Source organism: Lithobates pipiens, unplaced genomic scaffold, assembly GCF_037356315.1.
Source record: "Lithobates pipiens isolate NorthernLeopardFrog02 unplaced genomic scaffold, aLitPip1_a1.2 Scaffold_19, whole genome shotgun sequence".
NCBI classification, from domain to species: Eukaryota; Metazoa; Chordata; class Amphibia; order Anura; family Ranidae; genus Lithobates; species Lithobates pipiens.
Genome location: NW_027507764.1, coordinates 58,686,296 through 58,703,671, shown reverse-complemented (window position 1 = coordinate 58,703,671; position 17,376 = coordinate 58,686,296). Strand labels below are relative to the sequence as shown.

The window sequence follows — 17,376 nt, the reverse complement described above, 5'->3', positions numbered from 1 at the left end:
AGACACTGATCCATCTAGTCTGGTTCGTATTGTACTTTATTATCCCTGTCTTTGCTGTTATTGAACGTCTTTTGTATCTCACGGTATCTTAAGAAAATGCAATGGATCTGTATTTTTTTCTTTTTTATATGTGCCTTTATATTGTTTTATCTCCCAATAAAAATTATTTGAAAAAAAAAAAAAAGTGCAAGGCCGCTGCGCAAATACAGTGTGACATAAAATATTGCAACAAACTCCATTTTATTCTCTAGATTCTCTGCTAAAATATATATATATAATATTTGGGGGATTTTCTAGCAAAAAATATGGATTTTAACTTGCAAGCAACAAATGACAGAAATAGGCTTAGTCATGAAAGGGTTAATATGTTTATTTAAAGGTTGAACCATAGATGACAATTGAACCATGGATGACAAATGGTCAGGAAAGCTCAAACAAGATACAACCTCTTACAATATTTTGAAAGGAATACAATACATTCCAATACTCTGCAATGTCAAACATTCTCCACTTAAGAGAACATATGCTCGAAGTCCAAAGATGACATCCTAAAGTAATCCCACATCGGTGAGGTTCATTAGGCTGTCAGAGAAGAAAAACAAAAATTTACAAATTAATAACCAAGTCCATTGCAGGCATGTTATAGATAAGGGGAAAAAAACACAGTAAATAAAAATTAAAAAGTAATTGTTTTCTTCACCCTAAACTGAAGCAGACTGCAAGTGACCCCGATGTTTTTCCCTGCATGGGCAAAGCACGGGTTCACTGTATTCAGGATTAATTTAGACACTGTTGCAGCCAAATTGGGATAACCCCTATTTTATATTAGTTACATGATCTCATTAACATAGCATAACATAAAAAAATATATAAAGATTGCTGGTTACCTTTTTATTTGCTTAACCTATAGTAATATGGCTGGGTGGGAGCTCCCTGGTTCCATGAGGACTTCATATGACATCCTCCCAGTCGCGCTCCTCCTTTGTGCTCTAGTAGCTACACTGCGGCTCGATCTGTCACCCACTGTGTCCACTGGACGCAGCAGATGACAGATCAGTGTACCTGGCTGGCCCCGGTATTGTGTGATTGCTGTGACCAATCGTAGAATACAAAATTAATGGCTTGCATTTATAGCCATTCATTGTGTACTATTGTGAAATATGTGATTGGACACAGACAGGGACAAGCACAGTGAAATGTACCATGTGATAGCTGTGGCCAATCACAGCTCTCCCAGTAGTGCATAATGACTATGAATGGATGCCATTAGTAAAAATGATTGCTTCTAACAGTGATCATTACTGTTATAAGCAATAATACTGTTAAAATCCTGATAAGCTCCCCAGTGTAGTACAATGTCATTATGGTAACACCGCTCTGGTCACAGTATGTAGCAAAAAAAATTGTAAAGAAAGGGAAAAAAAAAAAGTAAATTATTTTTTTCATACAGCCAACAGTCAGTATCCCTGATCACCACCACACCGGTCATATGATGACACTGTGCTGCTCTTGTGACCGTATGTTTTAAAAAAAAAAGTGGGGGGGGGGGGGAAAGCAAATTTATTTATTTTCTTAATTTTGACAAAAAATTCCAACTTAGAAATTAAAACTCACCATGCATCTTAACCATTTCCATACTGGGACATAGTAATATTATGACAGCAGAAACATCTTCTCCCTCCAGGTGAACAACATATAATGTCCGCCTGTTCTTGCCACAGCGCGGTGATCAGGGATAAGGCGAGTCCCTCGGGACACAGCCCAACACCAATGAGGGTAAAGAGCCATTTTTATTGTCCAATCACAGCCGGTCACATGCTTTGTACTTCTCGCCGCTCGTGCACGCCCCTGGGAGCACGCAGCATGATGATAGGGGATGAGGCGTGGACACAGCCCATCCACAATCGGGGTGAAAGGCAAATGAGATTGGCTCTTTACCACATGACTGGCTCTGTCCAATCACAGCTGGTTACAAATGTCAACAAACGGCTGTAGTGCCGCTTCTGGGTTCTCCTCCTCAGTGTGTGAGGAGGAGATCTGGAGGAAAAATGTACAGTGATGTGATTACTATTATTATGACATTGTGCTGCTCTGGTGACAGTATGTTAGTGAATTATATGTTAATGTTATGTGGAAAAAAAAAATTTTTCTTAATTTTTAAAAAAATTGTGACGAAAAAATTACAGCTTAAAAATGTAAACTCATCATGCCTCTTAAAGTGATTGCCTAACTCACGCTCCCCTGATTGGCTAACTGACTTTGATAGCTGCAGGAGCTAATGGCGCCACTGCTGTGTCTCAGCCAATAAGGAGGAGAGGATGGCTAAGACACTTGTGGACATCGCTGGAAAGAGATGGGATTCAGGTAAGTATTAAGGGGGCTGAGGGATAGAATGCATTAAGATAAAAAAAATCTTCTGCCTTTACAACTCCTTTAGTAAATACCTTAGGATGTCTACTTTCTAAAAAGTGTTCATTTGGGGGCATTTGTACTGTCCTGGAATGTTAGGGCCTCAAGAAATGGGATAAGCCGTCAGCACATCAGGATTGATCAATTTTCAGATATATACCATAGATTTGGACTTGAGTTTTTTTATAACTTTCCTACAGACTAAATAATATATGCTGATTTGGGTTATTTTTACCAAAGAAAATGTCACAGAATACAGTTTGCTTACAATTTATGAAGAAAGATTATTTATTTGCACAACAGAAACAAATAAAAATTTGAGGGTTTTTTTTCAAAATTTTCAGTATTTTTTGTTTATATAGCAAAAGAATAAAAACAGTGGTGATTATATACCACAGAAAAGAAAGTGCTATCTATTAGACGTGTGGTTTGTTTCATTCCGAATTAAATTTTTTTTCAATTTTGGATGCATCCGAATTTCCAAATTACAATAGTAGCGAATTTAAACAAACCCAAAAAATTTGGACGAAATTTGAATTTGAAATGTTTTCAAAACGTTTTTGTATATTTTTCTAATTCCAAATAGTTTTCAAATTTGAATTTGAAACAGTTTTTCAATTCAAAAGAGAACAGAATAGAAAAAGAAATAGACTAGAATAGAACAGAAAATAGAATATAATAGAGTAAAACAACAAAATTGAATAGAAAATAAAACATCAGAATAGTATAGAATATAATAGCAACAAATACAAAAGAATAAAATATTATAACCAGCTTCTGAAATTCGAATTTCAAATAGAATAAATTTGAATTAGAATATATAAGAAAATAATAGAATAGAAAAAACAAGAAAATTTTTTTTTACTATAATAGAAAAGAATAGAATTTTAAAAAACAATGGAATAGAAAGAGTATAACCTTTTCCCACAATTCAAACCTAATCAATTTGAATAGAAAAGAATAGAATATAAAAAAACAGAATAGTATAGAAAAAATAGAATAGAATATATCGATCTTCTGAAATTCGAATTTTAAATAGAATAAATTTGAATAGAAAAAGAATAGAACAGAAAAGAATAGAATTAAAAATAAAACAGAATAGAAAATAACAAACAAATAAAAAAACAATAGAATTAAACTAGAACTAGAAAAAGAAGTGTGTACAGTAAATCTGAGCTGAAATAAATTCATACTGAGCAACATACAATGATGACACACAATGAAAATACCTGATTTACACATGCGTTCGCACTCTGCCTTATTAAGAAAATTGTTTCCATTTCCTAGACAACCACCATAGATGAATTCCTTGCAAGTTTTTGTGCTCTGATTATAGTAATAGCGCTCCATGTACGCCTCACATGGACCGATTGTTGGAGACACGGAACACCTTACAGCTGAGAAAATAAAATAAGCGTCTCAATATCAAATAGCAATGAAAAAAAGATATGACATGATAACACCATGACTATTGTACCTTTATAGAACAAGTTTCTGCTGGGCTGGATATACAACTAATGAATAATGAATGAATCAATATTGAGAAACATACAAGGACAAACAGAAAGAGAAAACATACCTGGTTTGCACATAAGCTCACATTTATCCAGAGTAGAAAAATTGTTATCGTTTCCTCGACATTTGGTATAGATGAAAGCCTTGCAAGTGCCCGTGTTCTTATCATAGTAATAGCGCTCTACCTGCCCGTTACATGAACCGGGGTCTAAAGGCTGGTCACAGACTTGAACTGGAAAGAAACAACACCTAAATATCAAATAGCAATGGAAGAGATAATTGGTGATAAAGACGACTGTTACTGAAAAGTTTCATGGAGGATGGAAGACACTCGAGTCTTCTGTAAGAAATTTGTTTGCATTTTTACTTGACAAACACCATAGCTAAATATCTGGGAAATACCCGTCTGAGTCTCCTTATAGTAATATCGTTCTACATACGCCTTACATGGACTGATGTTTGGAGGCAAGTCATAGGCAATGGAAAAGAGATAAAGAGTGGAATCCATGAGTCTGTCCTGTGATATGAACTACATTTTATATGCAAATGAATGTTCACCACTGATAATGCTCTCTTGTTCCAGGTAACATCTGGGAACAGAAGCCGGTCAAAGAAAGACTTGGCCTGTCTCTCTCTTTGAGCTTCCAACACATAGACAGTAACCGAACCAGTGTTCATTTCACCGACTAAATTAACACTATTTTTAGTCAACTAAAATATGACTAATACCCCGTACACGCGGTCGGACATTCCGACCACAAAATCTGTCAGATTTTTTCCGACAGATTTTGGCCGAAACTTGTCTTGCATACACACGGTCGCACAAAGTTGTTGGAAAATACGATCGTTCTAAACGAGGTGACATACATAACATATGAGGGGGACTACGTATAGGCCAGTAGCCAATAGCTTTCATCTCCAAATTTCTTCCGAGCATGCGTGGCACTTTATGCGTCAGAATTCTCTACACATGATCGGAAAAAGTCAGATCGGATTTTGTTGTCGGAAAATTTCAGAGCCAGCTTTTAAACTTTTTCCGTCTGAAATTCTGACGGAAAAAGTCAGATAGAGCCCACACACGATCGGATTTTCGGACAACATAATCCGATCTGACTTTTTGCGTCAAAATTTCCGACTGTGTGTACGGGGCATTAGACTAAAATGCAGATGACTAAACTACAACTAAAATGGCATTTTAGTCAAAAGACTATGAATAAAACTAAGTCGAAAATTAACATCAAAATGAACACTACTCTGCTGGCCATTTCTAAATCGGCAACACGATTCCATCCAGAGCCAATAATAATGGCACATTAAAGTTTAACCAGCTTTCGGTAGGTTTTACCCCCTTCCTGACCAGGCCATTTTTTTTTTTTTTTTTGCAATATGGCACTGTGATGCTGTACCCAAATAAAATTGATGTTTTTTTCCTACAAATAGAGTTCTCTTTTGATGGTATAAGATCACCCCTGCCTTTTTTTTTTTTTTGCTCTATAAATAAAAAAAAGGTAAACAGACAATTTTGAAAAAATAAACAATATTTTTTACTTTCTGAAAAAAAAAAAAAATCATATCCAATAAAACAATGTAAAGGATCAAATTTCTGGCCAAAATGTATTCTGCTACATGTTTTTGGTAAAAAAAATCACAATAAGCGTATATTGATTGGTTTACCCAAAAGTTATAGTGTCCACAAACTATTGGATAGATTTACAGTATGTAATCTTTTTTTTTTATTGTTTTTACTGGTAATGGCGGTGATCAGCAATTTTTAGCAGGACTGCGACATTGCAGTGGACAAATGTGACACTACAGGGTTGATTTACGAAAGGCAAATCCACTCTGCACTACAATTGTACTGCAAGTGCACTTGTAAGTGTACTTTTAAGTGCAGTCGCTGTAGATCTGAGGGGAAGATCTGAAATGAGGGGAAGCTCTGCTGATGTTATCATCCAATCATGTGCAAGCTAAAATGTATGTTTTTTTTTTCCTTGCATGTACCCCTCAGATGTACAGTGACTGCAGTTCCAAGTGTGCTTTCAGTGCACTTGAAGTGCAAAGTGGATTTGCCTTTTGTAAATAACCCCCTAAGTGACACTTTTTGGGGACCAGTGACACCAATACTGTGATCAGTACTAAAAAAAACGCACTGTCACTGTATAAATTACACTGGCAGGAAAGGGGTTAACATCAGGGGCAATCAAAGGGTTAAGTGAGCTCCTAGGGAGTGATTCCTAACTGTGGGGGAAAGCTGTGACTGGAGAGAAACCGAGATCCGTGTTTCTGCTTAGCTCCATCTTTCTCCCTCACAGAGCGGCCTTGTTTACATTTTTGTTCTGCCTCTCCTGTGAATGATTGGCAGGTCCCAGCGGCCATCGCGGCCGCAGAACCCGATGTCCAAACACAGCGGGAGCAGGGCTCCGGCGGCGTGCGCACGCGCCCCAGAGCCAAAGTGAGGAATCATGTACAGGTACGTGATTTTTCACTTAAAGGCCGTCCTGCCGCATATATGTACATGGGGCAGTCCTTACGTGGTTAAACGTGTATTGCACTATTTCACTATCCCATAAGAATAAGTAAAGGGGTATCTACTAAGCGGCTGAAATATATTTAATGTTGGTAATATAGTCAGGTAATATGTGCAAAGGCATTACAACCAATAAAGTTTACAGATTTTTTTTTTTGTTTTGGTATTTTAAAGTCGCACTTCTGTTTATCAAAAAGCAAGCTTTTTGTTTGTTTATGAAACTCGGTTTTATTTATAAAGACGTTATATATCACAATGGCTAAATCTGTGTCTGTAGTGCATGTTCAACCCTTAAAGAGGAAGTAAACCCTGATGAGTTTACGTCCTCTTTCATTCCCTGCAAAGGCAAAGCATAATGGACTACTATGCATCGCATAGTAGCCCATTATGTGACACTTACCTGACACAGGAGCCATCGAAGTCACCGCTGTCCCCTGTAGTTCCGAGCGTCCATCTTCTTGGTGGGTCTCCGTGGGTCTCGCTGCTCCGGCACTGTGATTCGCCGGAGCAGCGATGACGTCACTCCCGCGCATGCGCACGGGAGCCGAGACGTGCGGCATCTTCGTCATCGACGATGCCACGCTCAGTGCGCCTGCACGCCGCTGTCTACGGCGCATGCGCCACAGACAGCGGTGCCCGTCTTCGGGAAAATATCTCCTAAACCGTATAGGTTTGGGAGATGTTTCTTGGACCTACAGGTAAGCCTTAATCTAGGCTTACCTGTAGGTCCAAGAAATATCTCCCAAACCTATACGGTTTAGGAGATATTTGCCCGAAGACAGGCACCGCTGTCTACGGTGCATGCGCCGTAGACAGCGGCGCGCAGGCGCACTGAGAGCGGCATTTCCAACAACGGAGCTGCCGCGCGTGTTGGCTCCCGTGCGCATGCGCAGGAGTGACGTCATTGCGGCTTCGCCGAATGACAGCGGCGGAGCTGTGAGACCCCACCGAGAAGATGGATGCGCTGGACTACAGGGGACAACGGTGACTTCACTGGCTCCTGTGTCAGGTAAGTGCAGGGGAGGGCTGGGCTGGGTGGCAGGGATGCAATTGCCCCCTGGGCTGCTCTGATATGCTGTGGCAAAGGCTGCTGTGCCATCAGCTCAAGAGCACACATGCGCAGATCTTGAGCTGGCCGAGTCCAGTACTGTGATCCAGCAATGTCTTAATTTCAGGGCTGACAGTCTGTGTTACACAGCACAGCCCTGCCCAGCCCCTCCCTCCTCCACACCATTGGCTGGCAGAGGCAGGACCTGCTTCTTTCCCCGCCCACACTCCGGTGCAGTCCATGTGCTGTCTGTGAGGAGGATGTGTGGGGCAGGAAAGTTCAATCTGAGCAGTCGGCTGGAATCCAGTGAGGCTCCTGGGAGGCTGAGACCATCCTAGTAAGTGAACTCCTCCTCCCTCCCCCACTCTGCAGCCAAAGAGTTTTTTTTTTTTTTCTAGCAGCCTGAGCAGTACCTTCTAGGTGGTATGATGTGGGCTCACACTGGAATGCTGCGGTTTGGTTGCAGTGCTGGTGTCCTGGCAGTCTTCCTGCATGTTGTCCCTGGTCCCATAGAGGTTGCACATTTTTACTGCATGTTCTGAAAGTGCACAAAAGGTCCTGCATGCTGCATCTTTGGTGCGATTCCAAAAAATGCAGAAAAAATGTGCAACCTAAAAGAAGTCTGGGGGACTGTGAAAGCCGCCAGTACACTCGCACTGCAGCACACTAAAGGCTTGTATTCACTTGCAGCAGCCACTCCTCTAAAAAGTGATCCATGCTCAGGTCACTTTTCAGAGGCATTTGACAGGCAGTGAGGAGTTGATATTACATTTCATCCCTGCCTGTTTTAACCCTCTAAATGCCAATCCCTGCAGGTAATTATACGATTCACTTTGAACTCCACCTCATTTCCATTACTCTCTGTAGGTATTAGATGTGCTCTCACCTTATTGTTTGCACATCTAATATCCAAGGGTACTTTCACACTGGGGCGGTGTGGGCAGTAGTGGTAAAGTATTGCTCGTTTTAGCAGCGCTAGCGGGGCACTTTTAAAACACACTGGCGTGGCATGAGAGGCAGTTTACAGGCGCTATTTTTAGCACTAAAACGCCTGTAAAGCGCCTTCAGTGTGAAAGGACCCTAAAAAGAGTTCTGGAAATAAGGTGGAGTTCAAAGTGAATTTCTGCACCTAAGTGGAGCCCCACTTTCAGAAGATTTGAGGATATTATTAAACAGAGACTGGTGGACTTAGGCCACCATAGACAGATTGAAATTTCTGCTGAACAAGCAGAATTTCAATCAATCTATGTGCAGACTGGCTGCACAGAATTCGATCTATCAACTAACAATACAACCAGCTTGTCTTTATTTCTTTTTTTTGTGATCAGTGCTGGCTGCTAAGCTGCCGGCAGCGATCACTGTATTCTGATGGCTTGAAAACTTTCACCTCAGAGCACACACCCACACACGGGTCTTATGGATGCTTAGTAAATCAAGTGCCAGGCTTCACTAGCATTACACCTGTGTGACTGCGACCAAGTCTGGGCACAAGCTAGCACAGGCTCCTGGAAACATGGGAAGGGTGGCCAGTAAGAGGAGAGCTGGGAAATGACATTACTTGCCTCATATTCCTGCCACTCCTAAACCTGCTCCACTGCAGCACCAGGCCCACAATGCCCTTAATCTGGCTGGTGCCCCAGGGTGTGCACCTGCATGTGCTTTTCTCACTACCCGCAAATGAAACAAGAGGAGCCTGCACCCTGGTGAATATGGTGGTCATGCCAGGGAGAAAGCAGGACCTGCATGTTTAGCCTGCTGAACTCGCTGTGACTCTCGGCTACTCTGCTGGCTTGGCTTGCCCAGTGGTGTGGTTCTCACTCACCAGAGAAGCTTCAGACTCCACAGGTAGCACTTAGTGTGGCGGCAGTGACAGAACAGTCTTTAGTCTTCACCTTCCTGCAGTCTTATTGGTCTTTGTACTGGTTGTGGGGAAGGGGCAAGCTCTTTTTCTCAGTCTCTCTGGGGCAATCATGCAGTCTCTCTCTGGCAGACTGCTCAAAAATGATTGCCCCACAGGGAGTGACCGCTCCACACTGCCTGCACAGAGAGTGACCGCTTCACACTGCCTGCACAGAGACTGACTGCTTCACACTGCCTGCACAGAGAGAGTGACCGCTTCACACTGCCTGCACAGAGAGAGTGACCGCTTCACACTGCCTGCACAGAGAGAGTGACCGCTTCACACTGCCTGCACAGAGAGAGTGACCGCTTCACACTGCCTGCACAGAGAGTGACCGGCAGTGTCAAGCAGTCTCTCTCTCTCTCTGGAGCAATGTGGAGCAGTCTCCCTCCCTCTCTGTATGGGAAATGTGGTGTAGATGGCTGGTCAGCTGATTCTGGGGTTCAATGGGCCACTTGACTGGACTTGCCCCCCAGGCCTAAGGCTGCCAGCCCTCCCCTGCACCTTCTCCACCACTCCTTCTGTGACTGACCAAAGTCTCAGCAATATGTTGCCCAGGACCAGGAATTTGTAACCTCCTAGGCTCTGGGAACGCGTTGCACAAACCTTTCTGCAAGGCCTCTCAAAGATGTTTCATCCTCTGCGACGGCAAGATAAGGTCCTAAACCTTACCCTTGTAACATGGATCAAGGAGGGTTGCCAGCCAGTAATGATCCCTCTCCTTGATAACAGGAATACGAGGATCCTTCCGCAGGCTTTGCAGGATCAGGGAGGTCATGCAGCGTAAGTTTGCTGATCCGCAGCCACCTCCTCCCAGCCACGTACAAGTCCATTGGTTTCTTGGGACTGTAAATGACCCCTTGAAGACTGCTGCTGATGCTGAATGCTAGACTCCACCTCCATGCTGACACAATCCTCCTCCTCGTCCTCTTCCTGTGCGATCAGTGGGCCATCAGGAACACTGTCTGGATAAAGGGGGCCTTGAGAGGTAAGGAAGTCCTCCTCTTCCTCCCTCTGTTCTGCCTCAAGTGCCCTGTCCATTATTCCACGCAGCGTGTGCTCCAACAGGTGGACAAGAGGGACAGTGTCACTCTCACTGCTCATCATCCTTGTGGCCTCCTTAAATGGTGACAGGACAGTGCATGCATCCCTGATCATGATCCACTGGCGTGGGAAAAAAGACAAGCTCCCCTGACCCTGTCCTGGTGCCATAGTGGCACAGGTACTCATTGATGGTCTACTGCTGCTTGTGCAGCCATTGCAGCATGGCCAACGTTGAGTTGCCTGGTGGGCATGTCACAGATTAGGCGGTTCTTGAGCAGGTTAAATTCCCTTTGGAGGTCAGCCAGCCGAGCTGGCATTATATTACCGGCAGAAATGCACACAGACTTTCCTGGTCTGCCTCAGGAGATCCTGTAAGCCCGGGTAACTGCCCAAGAACCTCTGCACCACCAAGTTAAGGACGTGAGCCAAACAGGGAACATGGGTCAGGTGTCCCTGTTGGAGGGCAGAGAGGAGGTTTGTGCCATTGTCACAAACCACCATTCCTGGCTTAAGCTGGTGTGGCACGTCAACCACCTCTGAGCCTGCCCCTGCAGAGCTGACAGAATCTCTGCCCCAGTGTGGCTCCTGTCCCCCAAGCACAATAGCTCAAGCACTGCATGGCATCTTTTTGCCTGCCCTTGCATAGCCCCTTGAAAGCCTATGGAGCACCACTGGTTCCGGGGAAAAATCAGCACAGGAAGAGGCCATGGAGGAATAAGAAGAGAAGGGGGTGGAGGAGAGAGGTGTTTCAGAATCACCCCTAGTAGCATTTTGGAGGCGTGGTGGCGGAACAACCTCCAACACTACTGCACCCTGTCCTGCATCCTTCCCAGCTGCCAGCAGAGTCACTCAGTGGGCCGTGAAAGATAGGTAACATCCCTGTCCATGCCTGTTGGACCATGAATCAGCGGTAATATGCACCTTACCACTGACCGCCCTGTCCAGGGAGGCCAAGACATTGCCTTCCACATGCCGGAAGAGAGCCGGAATCGCTTTCCATGAAAATAAGGCATTTGAGAACCTGCCACTGAGGAACCTCACATTCCACAAACTCACAGAAGAGGGCAGAGTCTACCAACTGAAAAGGCAGCAGTTGAAGCGCAAGCAATTTAGCCAAGCTAGCATTCAACTGCCGGGCATGTGGATGGCTGGAAGCAAACTTTTTTTCGAAGCAGCTGGGGCAGGGTGTACCGTTGGTGTACTGATAGCCGATTGCCCTCAAGTACTTGGCAGTGACACACCTAATTCTACACCTTCATTCCTCTCAGTGCAGGTTTCTGAGAGGACTGAAGGTATAGTGGGGTTGGAGATACCAGCTGATGAGGAGCAAAATAGAGGTCCGCTTTATTCTTTGGTGTGGGTCTTTTATGTATGCTTGCCAACAGACTGCATGGCAGGTCAACATATGTCTGGTCAAGCATGTGATGCCCAAGCGGCTGCTGTTTTGGCCACACGAGATACGCTTCCGACATATGTTGCAAATAGCAACGGTGTGATCTGCTGCACATGTCTCAAAAAAGGCCCACACCAAAGAACTTTTGGAATAACGTGCAGAGACAGCAGCTCCCTGCACATGCGGCGCTCTGTGGTGTTATGCAGTCGGTTGGCTGCCCTTAAGCTGGCCCCTGGAAGGCATCCTGCCCCACTGGACATGTGCCTCCTCCTCTCTCCTATCAGGCACACATGTAGAGTCAGTGACCTCATCATCCCCTCCCTCTTCCTCAGAGCAAACCTGGCAGTATGCTGCAGCTGGGGGAATATGACTGCCAGTTTGCTGTCCTTCTTGGTCACCCCTCTTCTCTCTGGGCTTGCGTAACTGCCTTCCTCAAGCTGGGTACCATCATCAGAGCCCACAAAACGCTGCGCATCCTCCTGCTGCATGTACCCAACACTGTGGTCAAGCAGTTCGGGGGACTCCTCAGGACATGGTGGGGCTAGGGAAGGAGTGACTGATGCCATTGAGCCGAGAGAAGAGGCTGCTTTGGCAGACAAAGTACCCTGAACCTGGGTGAGAGAGGATGAGAAGGATGGGGACAGCTTGGTCATCCACTCTACCAACTCTTCTGCGACCAGCTGCTGCAAAAAGGACAATCGTGTCCCACGGCCACGTGCTGATGAGGATGCACAGTGTCCACGACCAGCACTGTTGCCTCTAGACACAGAGCCTGCTTGCCCTCTTTTATTGGCCTGTGTGTGTCTGCCTCTCCTTGTTGGCCTTCCAGACATACTGTCTTTGATGTATTGGAATAGGTACACAAGGAATTGTCTGCAGTCAGCTTTAGCTACACACTGTGCCCAGTATACAGTACACTGACTTAATAAACTGCAGCTGAGCTCAATCAACTGCCAGCCTATATTATTAGGAAGAGAACAGGGATGGTCTGCATAGTATATAGTACACCGACTTAATAAACTGCAGCGACAATAACAGGAACACTCTTAAGTGAGATATAGCTAAACTGAATACATGACCACGCCACGGGACTCTGTTGCAGACTGTTGCAGCCTATGGGCGCAATGGTCTGCCTCATCTGCCACAGCTGAAGTTTGGGCTGAGTTCAGCCCACACTCAGCTGTTTGTAATGGCTTCACTTGTCATTTATAAACCAGCACCAGCAGCAGCATTCACACTGCTGACGCTTGCTGCTGTGAATGGTTCACCTGTTCAGACCTCCTTTCATGCGAGTTTTAATCTCAATGATTTAATACTAACAGATATTGTTAAATGCTTTGATGCTACATTATACCTTTATTACTGCTGTTCTCTCTGCTTTGATTAGACAGGAGGCTACAGATTTACTTTCCTGCTTACTAGCTGACCATACATTGATGGGAGTAGTACTCCAATCAACAGGAGCCCTTGCAGTTTAAATTTGCGCTTGGCTCCTGTCCGCCAGACTATTTGTTTGGCTCCACATCATAGCCACATACTTTGTGGGCACTCACGGCAGTCTTGTGCGCAGGCTATATCCACATTGCTTTATTTCCCTTCTGTTTGGTAATGATCAATGCAGGCATGTAAGTATGCTGTCCATAATTTGCCATATCCATTCTGTATAACCACATAGTCGCCTTGTTGAACTAGATTGACTGACTGTATTATTTCATAAATATGTCTACATATGATTTTACTATTATACTAATACTTAAATATGTTTACATTATAGAACATGTTTGCTATGGATGACATAAAGCCTTTGAGGAAGGACAAATGAGTCTGAAACATGTCAGGCCTTATTCTCATCAGCCGCATTTATTAGCTAATCACATACAGGAGGGTATAATGCTATACTTTATGGGTTTGTGTCATTATTGGTTTTACTGTTTCTACTATGTAATTTTTTGATATAATTAAATAAAATCTCTTTTTAAATACTGTCTGGTCCATCCCCACAAACCTGAGGGGTGTTGCCGTGCAATATGCACTAGGCTTTCTCTTTTTTTTTTCTTGATTTTTGGATTGGGCAGACCAGCTCATACACACACTGTCTGACATTTTTATTTATATGGTGATATCAGTACACTTTTGAAATAACTGCAGCTTTAATCATTTATTTATCTTTTTAACCACTTGCCGACCGGCTCCAGTAGATATACATCGGCACTTTGAAGATGGAAATCTCTGTAACGGCAGCAGCTGCTGCCACAACCGAGGTATCCATCTTTTCAGGAGCCGGTCATGTTTACTATAATGGTGGTCTCTGCGGTGGATTCGCCCGCTAGATCACCCTTATTGGCGGCGGGAGAGGTGCCACGCCCTCTGCCGCTTACCGGAGCTGTCAGCAGCGGTGATCAGGTATGGAGACGAGACAAGATTGAGTGGAAGATGGGCCCCCACAAAGTCACTTCCGCCCAGAGCTCTTAAAAGGTACATTTTTTAAAGTTATTTTTTCAAATGATAATTTTTTTTTATTTGTTTGTGTTTTTTTTTTTTATTGCATTTTAGTCCAAATATGAGATCTGAGGACTTTTTGACCCCAGATCTCATATTTAAGAGGACCTGTCATGCTTTTTTCTATTACAAGGGATGTTTACATTCCTTGTAATAGGAATAAAAGTGACCCAATTTATTATTATTATTTTTAAAACAGTGAAAAAAATATATAAAATTAAGTAAAATAAGAAAAGACTTTTTTTTAAACCACCCCTTCCCGACGAGCTCGCACGCAGAAACGAACACATACGCGAATAGCGCCCACATATGAAAACGGTGGTCAAACCACACATGTGAGGTATCGCTGCAATCATTAAAGCGAGAGAAATAATTCTAGCCCTAGACCTCCTCTGTAACTCAAAACATGCAACCTGTAGAATTTTCTAAATGTCGCCTATGGAGATTTTTTAAGGGTAAAAGTTTGACGCCATTCCAAGTTAGCGTGGGCTAACTTTACTGTTGTCTTATTTTTTATTTTTTTATTCAAAAACGTGAAATTTTTCTGAAAAAAGTGCGCTTGTAAGACTGCTGTGCAAATACGGTGTGAAAAAAAGTATTGCAATGACCACCATTTTATTCTCTAGGGTGTTAGAAAAAAAAAAAAAAAAATTATATATATATATATATATATATATATATATATATATACATATACACACACACACTATCTCAAAACGAGACTAGTCCTTAAGTGGTTAATATTTTTGGTTCACATCAGTGCTTAAGTACACAATTTTTTACAATTTACATAAACCCATTTGATTTTAATTGATTAAAATGTACTGGAGATTTTAGTCGACTAAAATATGACTAACACAATTCAGATGACTAAAACTAAAATGGCATTTTAGTTAAAAGACTATGGCTGAAACTAGATCGAAATTTAAAGTCGAAATTAACACTGAACAGCCAGCTGAGACTAGTCAGCAGAGCTTCAGGGAAAAAAAATATTTAAAATATGCTCCACAGGATTGGGAATCAATCCCAGTCTTTCCCAGTGAAAACAACCCCAGTACATAAAAGTGGCAATCACCTCAATCTATAACTGGCCTATGCAGCAAGGTGCCCATGGAAGGGCAAGGCACATCACAAACAAAAGATTTCCCAGCACATTTACCGACCAGCCTGCAAAACAACCAAATCGGACCTGTCTAACAGTTTACGTTAAAAACCCTCTGTTATTAATGTAAACTGTTAGACAAGCTAATTTGGTTATTTTGCAGGCTGGTCGGTAAGTGTACTGGGAAATCTTTTGTTTGTTTGATCAGCCCCAGTACATGTTTTGTAATGAACAGGCAAAGATCCAGGTTTCTATACCAAAAGGGAAAATAAAGCCACAAATTCCCATCTTTTCTAGACAACATAGTCAATTTTACACACACACACACACACACTATAACTCTATATATATATATATATATATATATATATATATATATATATATATATATATATATATATATATATATACACACACACACTGCAATATCGGCAAGACTGACCTCCAGCTGCAGAGAATGAGATGAACTGAACCAGCAACAGACTGGCAGCAATCACAGCAAGGGAACATATGGTTGTCATGTTGAAGTCTTGTCCACCAAAGGCAATGAAGAGTCAGTGTTATTCTGCAGACTGATCCCAGATTCCTGGTGGATAGTTATAGAGAGGAGAGACCACACCCACAGCAAGACCCGGGTAAGTCTATTGGTCTGCACCTGGGAGTGGTCTCAATACCTCTGATGGAGGGAGGTCATCTCCAATATTTATCTGCACAGTCAACATCAGAATTTGTATTACAGAAATGTCAAAACTTAATACAAAACAAAACAAAAATACGAATAGAAAAAGATAAAGGTTTATCAATCGCTGGCTTGGAAATTAAGAGCATTGGAGACCTGGCCATTTTCTAGGAGGAGGGGTGTGAACAGCAGCGGCCGGTCCATAAGGGGCACAGGGGCGTCGTCCCCTAATCTCAAAAAAAAAAAAGCCTATCTGAACAATATAAATTCCTCCCTATGGGAGTTTATACGTACATCACACCCTGTTATTCTCACTTTCTTTGCCCTCCCTAAAGTACATAAAAGCACAACAAAGCCCTCAGGAAGACCGATGGGCAATGTTCTCTCACCGAGAATCTAAGCCATTATGTGGATGAATACCTTAGACCTTATGTCTTAAATCTCCCCAGATACATGAGGGATACCCCGCATTTTTTACAAATTCTTGATGGGCTCCACATCCCTAAGAATGCTCTTCTAGTCTCAGTGGATGTGTAAGCATTATATTGTTCGATTCCCCACGAAAAAGGCATTTTGGTCATAAAACACTTCTTATGCCAAAAAGGCCAATCCAAATGGAAGCTAAATACATTTTTCATCACGGCCCTCAAATTTATTCTTACTGACAATGTGTTTATATTCCAGGGTTCCTACTTCTTCCAGGTGCAGGTTGTGGCTATGGGGACCTGCTGTGCCCCTCTTACGCTAACCTGTATTTGTGGGAATGGGAACATAACTTCTTGTCATGTGATGATCTGACCTAGTTTTCTATTCACATAAGTCTATGGTATAGATTTATAGATGACATACTAATTGTATGGGATGCTCAGCTTCTCATGTAGTGGAACCTTTTCTACAGCACATGCTATGTTTTTATTGCCTATATTAATTAATTTTAGAGTTGAATATAATAAAGTAAAAATTGTTTAGAGAAATGGTCTGACTATATGAATCTTAGGATATGTCACAGGAACCTATAGATGACCCTTTAAAGCAGTAGTAAACTGGAAAAAAACTTGCAAGACAATAGCATAATGTGATAGTACGCATCGTATTCTAGCACATTATGAAATATGTACCTTAGAACTAAGTCCCCGCATCAGTACCCAGTCACCACTGAGGTGGCTCACAATTCCCCAGCATTTCTTCTGGGTTTGTGGGCTCCGGCGCTGTGAGTGGCCAAAGCAGCAATGATATCACTCCTCTGGCAAGAGCGCATGC

At 42.7% G+C, this 17,376-nt stretch overlaps 1 protein-coding gene across 1 annotated transcript; it reads right to left on the bottom strand.

The window, feature by feature from the left end:
• Positions 1 to 355: 355 nt before the first annotated feature.
• On the bottom strand, positions 356 to 16,001 carry LOC143995996 (thrombin inhibitor hemalin-like). The gene is made up of 4 exons (XM_077490787.1): positions 15,880 to 16,001; positions 3,989 to 4,156; positions 3,639 to 3,806; positions 356 to 582 (listed from the first exon to the last, which is right to left on the bottom strand). Exons 1-4 carry the CDS (start codon positions 15,956 to 15,958, stop codon positions 578 to 580), a joined length of 420 nt encoding a protein of 139 aa, XP_077346913.1. The 5' UTR covers positions 15,959 to 16,001; the 3' UTR covers positions 356 to 577.
• Positions 16,002 to 17,376: the final 1,375 nt, after the last annotated feature.

Bases quoted from the DNA above. Each gene is read 5' to 3' on its own strand.
- LOC143995996 (XM_077490787.1), bottom strand. From the start codon at position 15,958: ATGACAACCATATGTTCCCTTGCTGTGATTGCTGCCAGTCTGTTGCTG. The intron at 4,157-15,879 runs GTCAGTCTTGCC...GTTTCTTTCCAG, and splicing joins CTCATTCTCTGCAGCTGGAG to TTCAAGTCTGTGACCAGCCT. The intron at 3,807-3,988 runs GTATGTTTTCTC...TTATTTTCTCAG, and splicing joins TGAGCTTATGTGCAAACCAG to CTGTAAGGTGTTCCGTGTCT.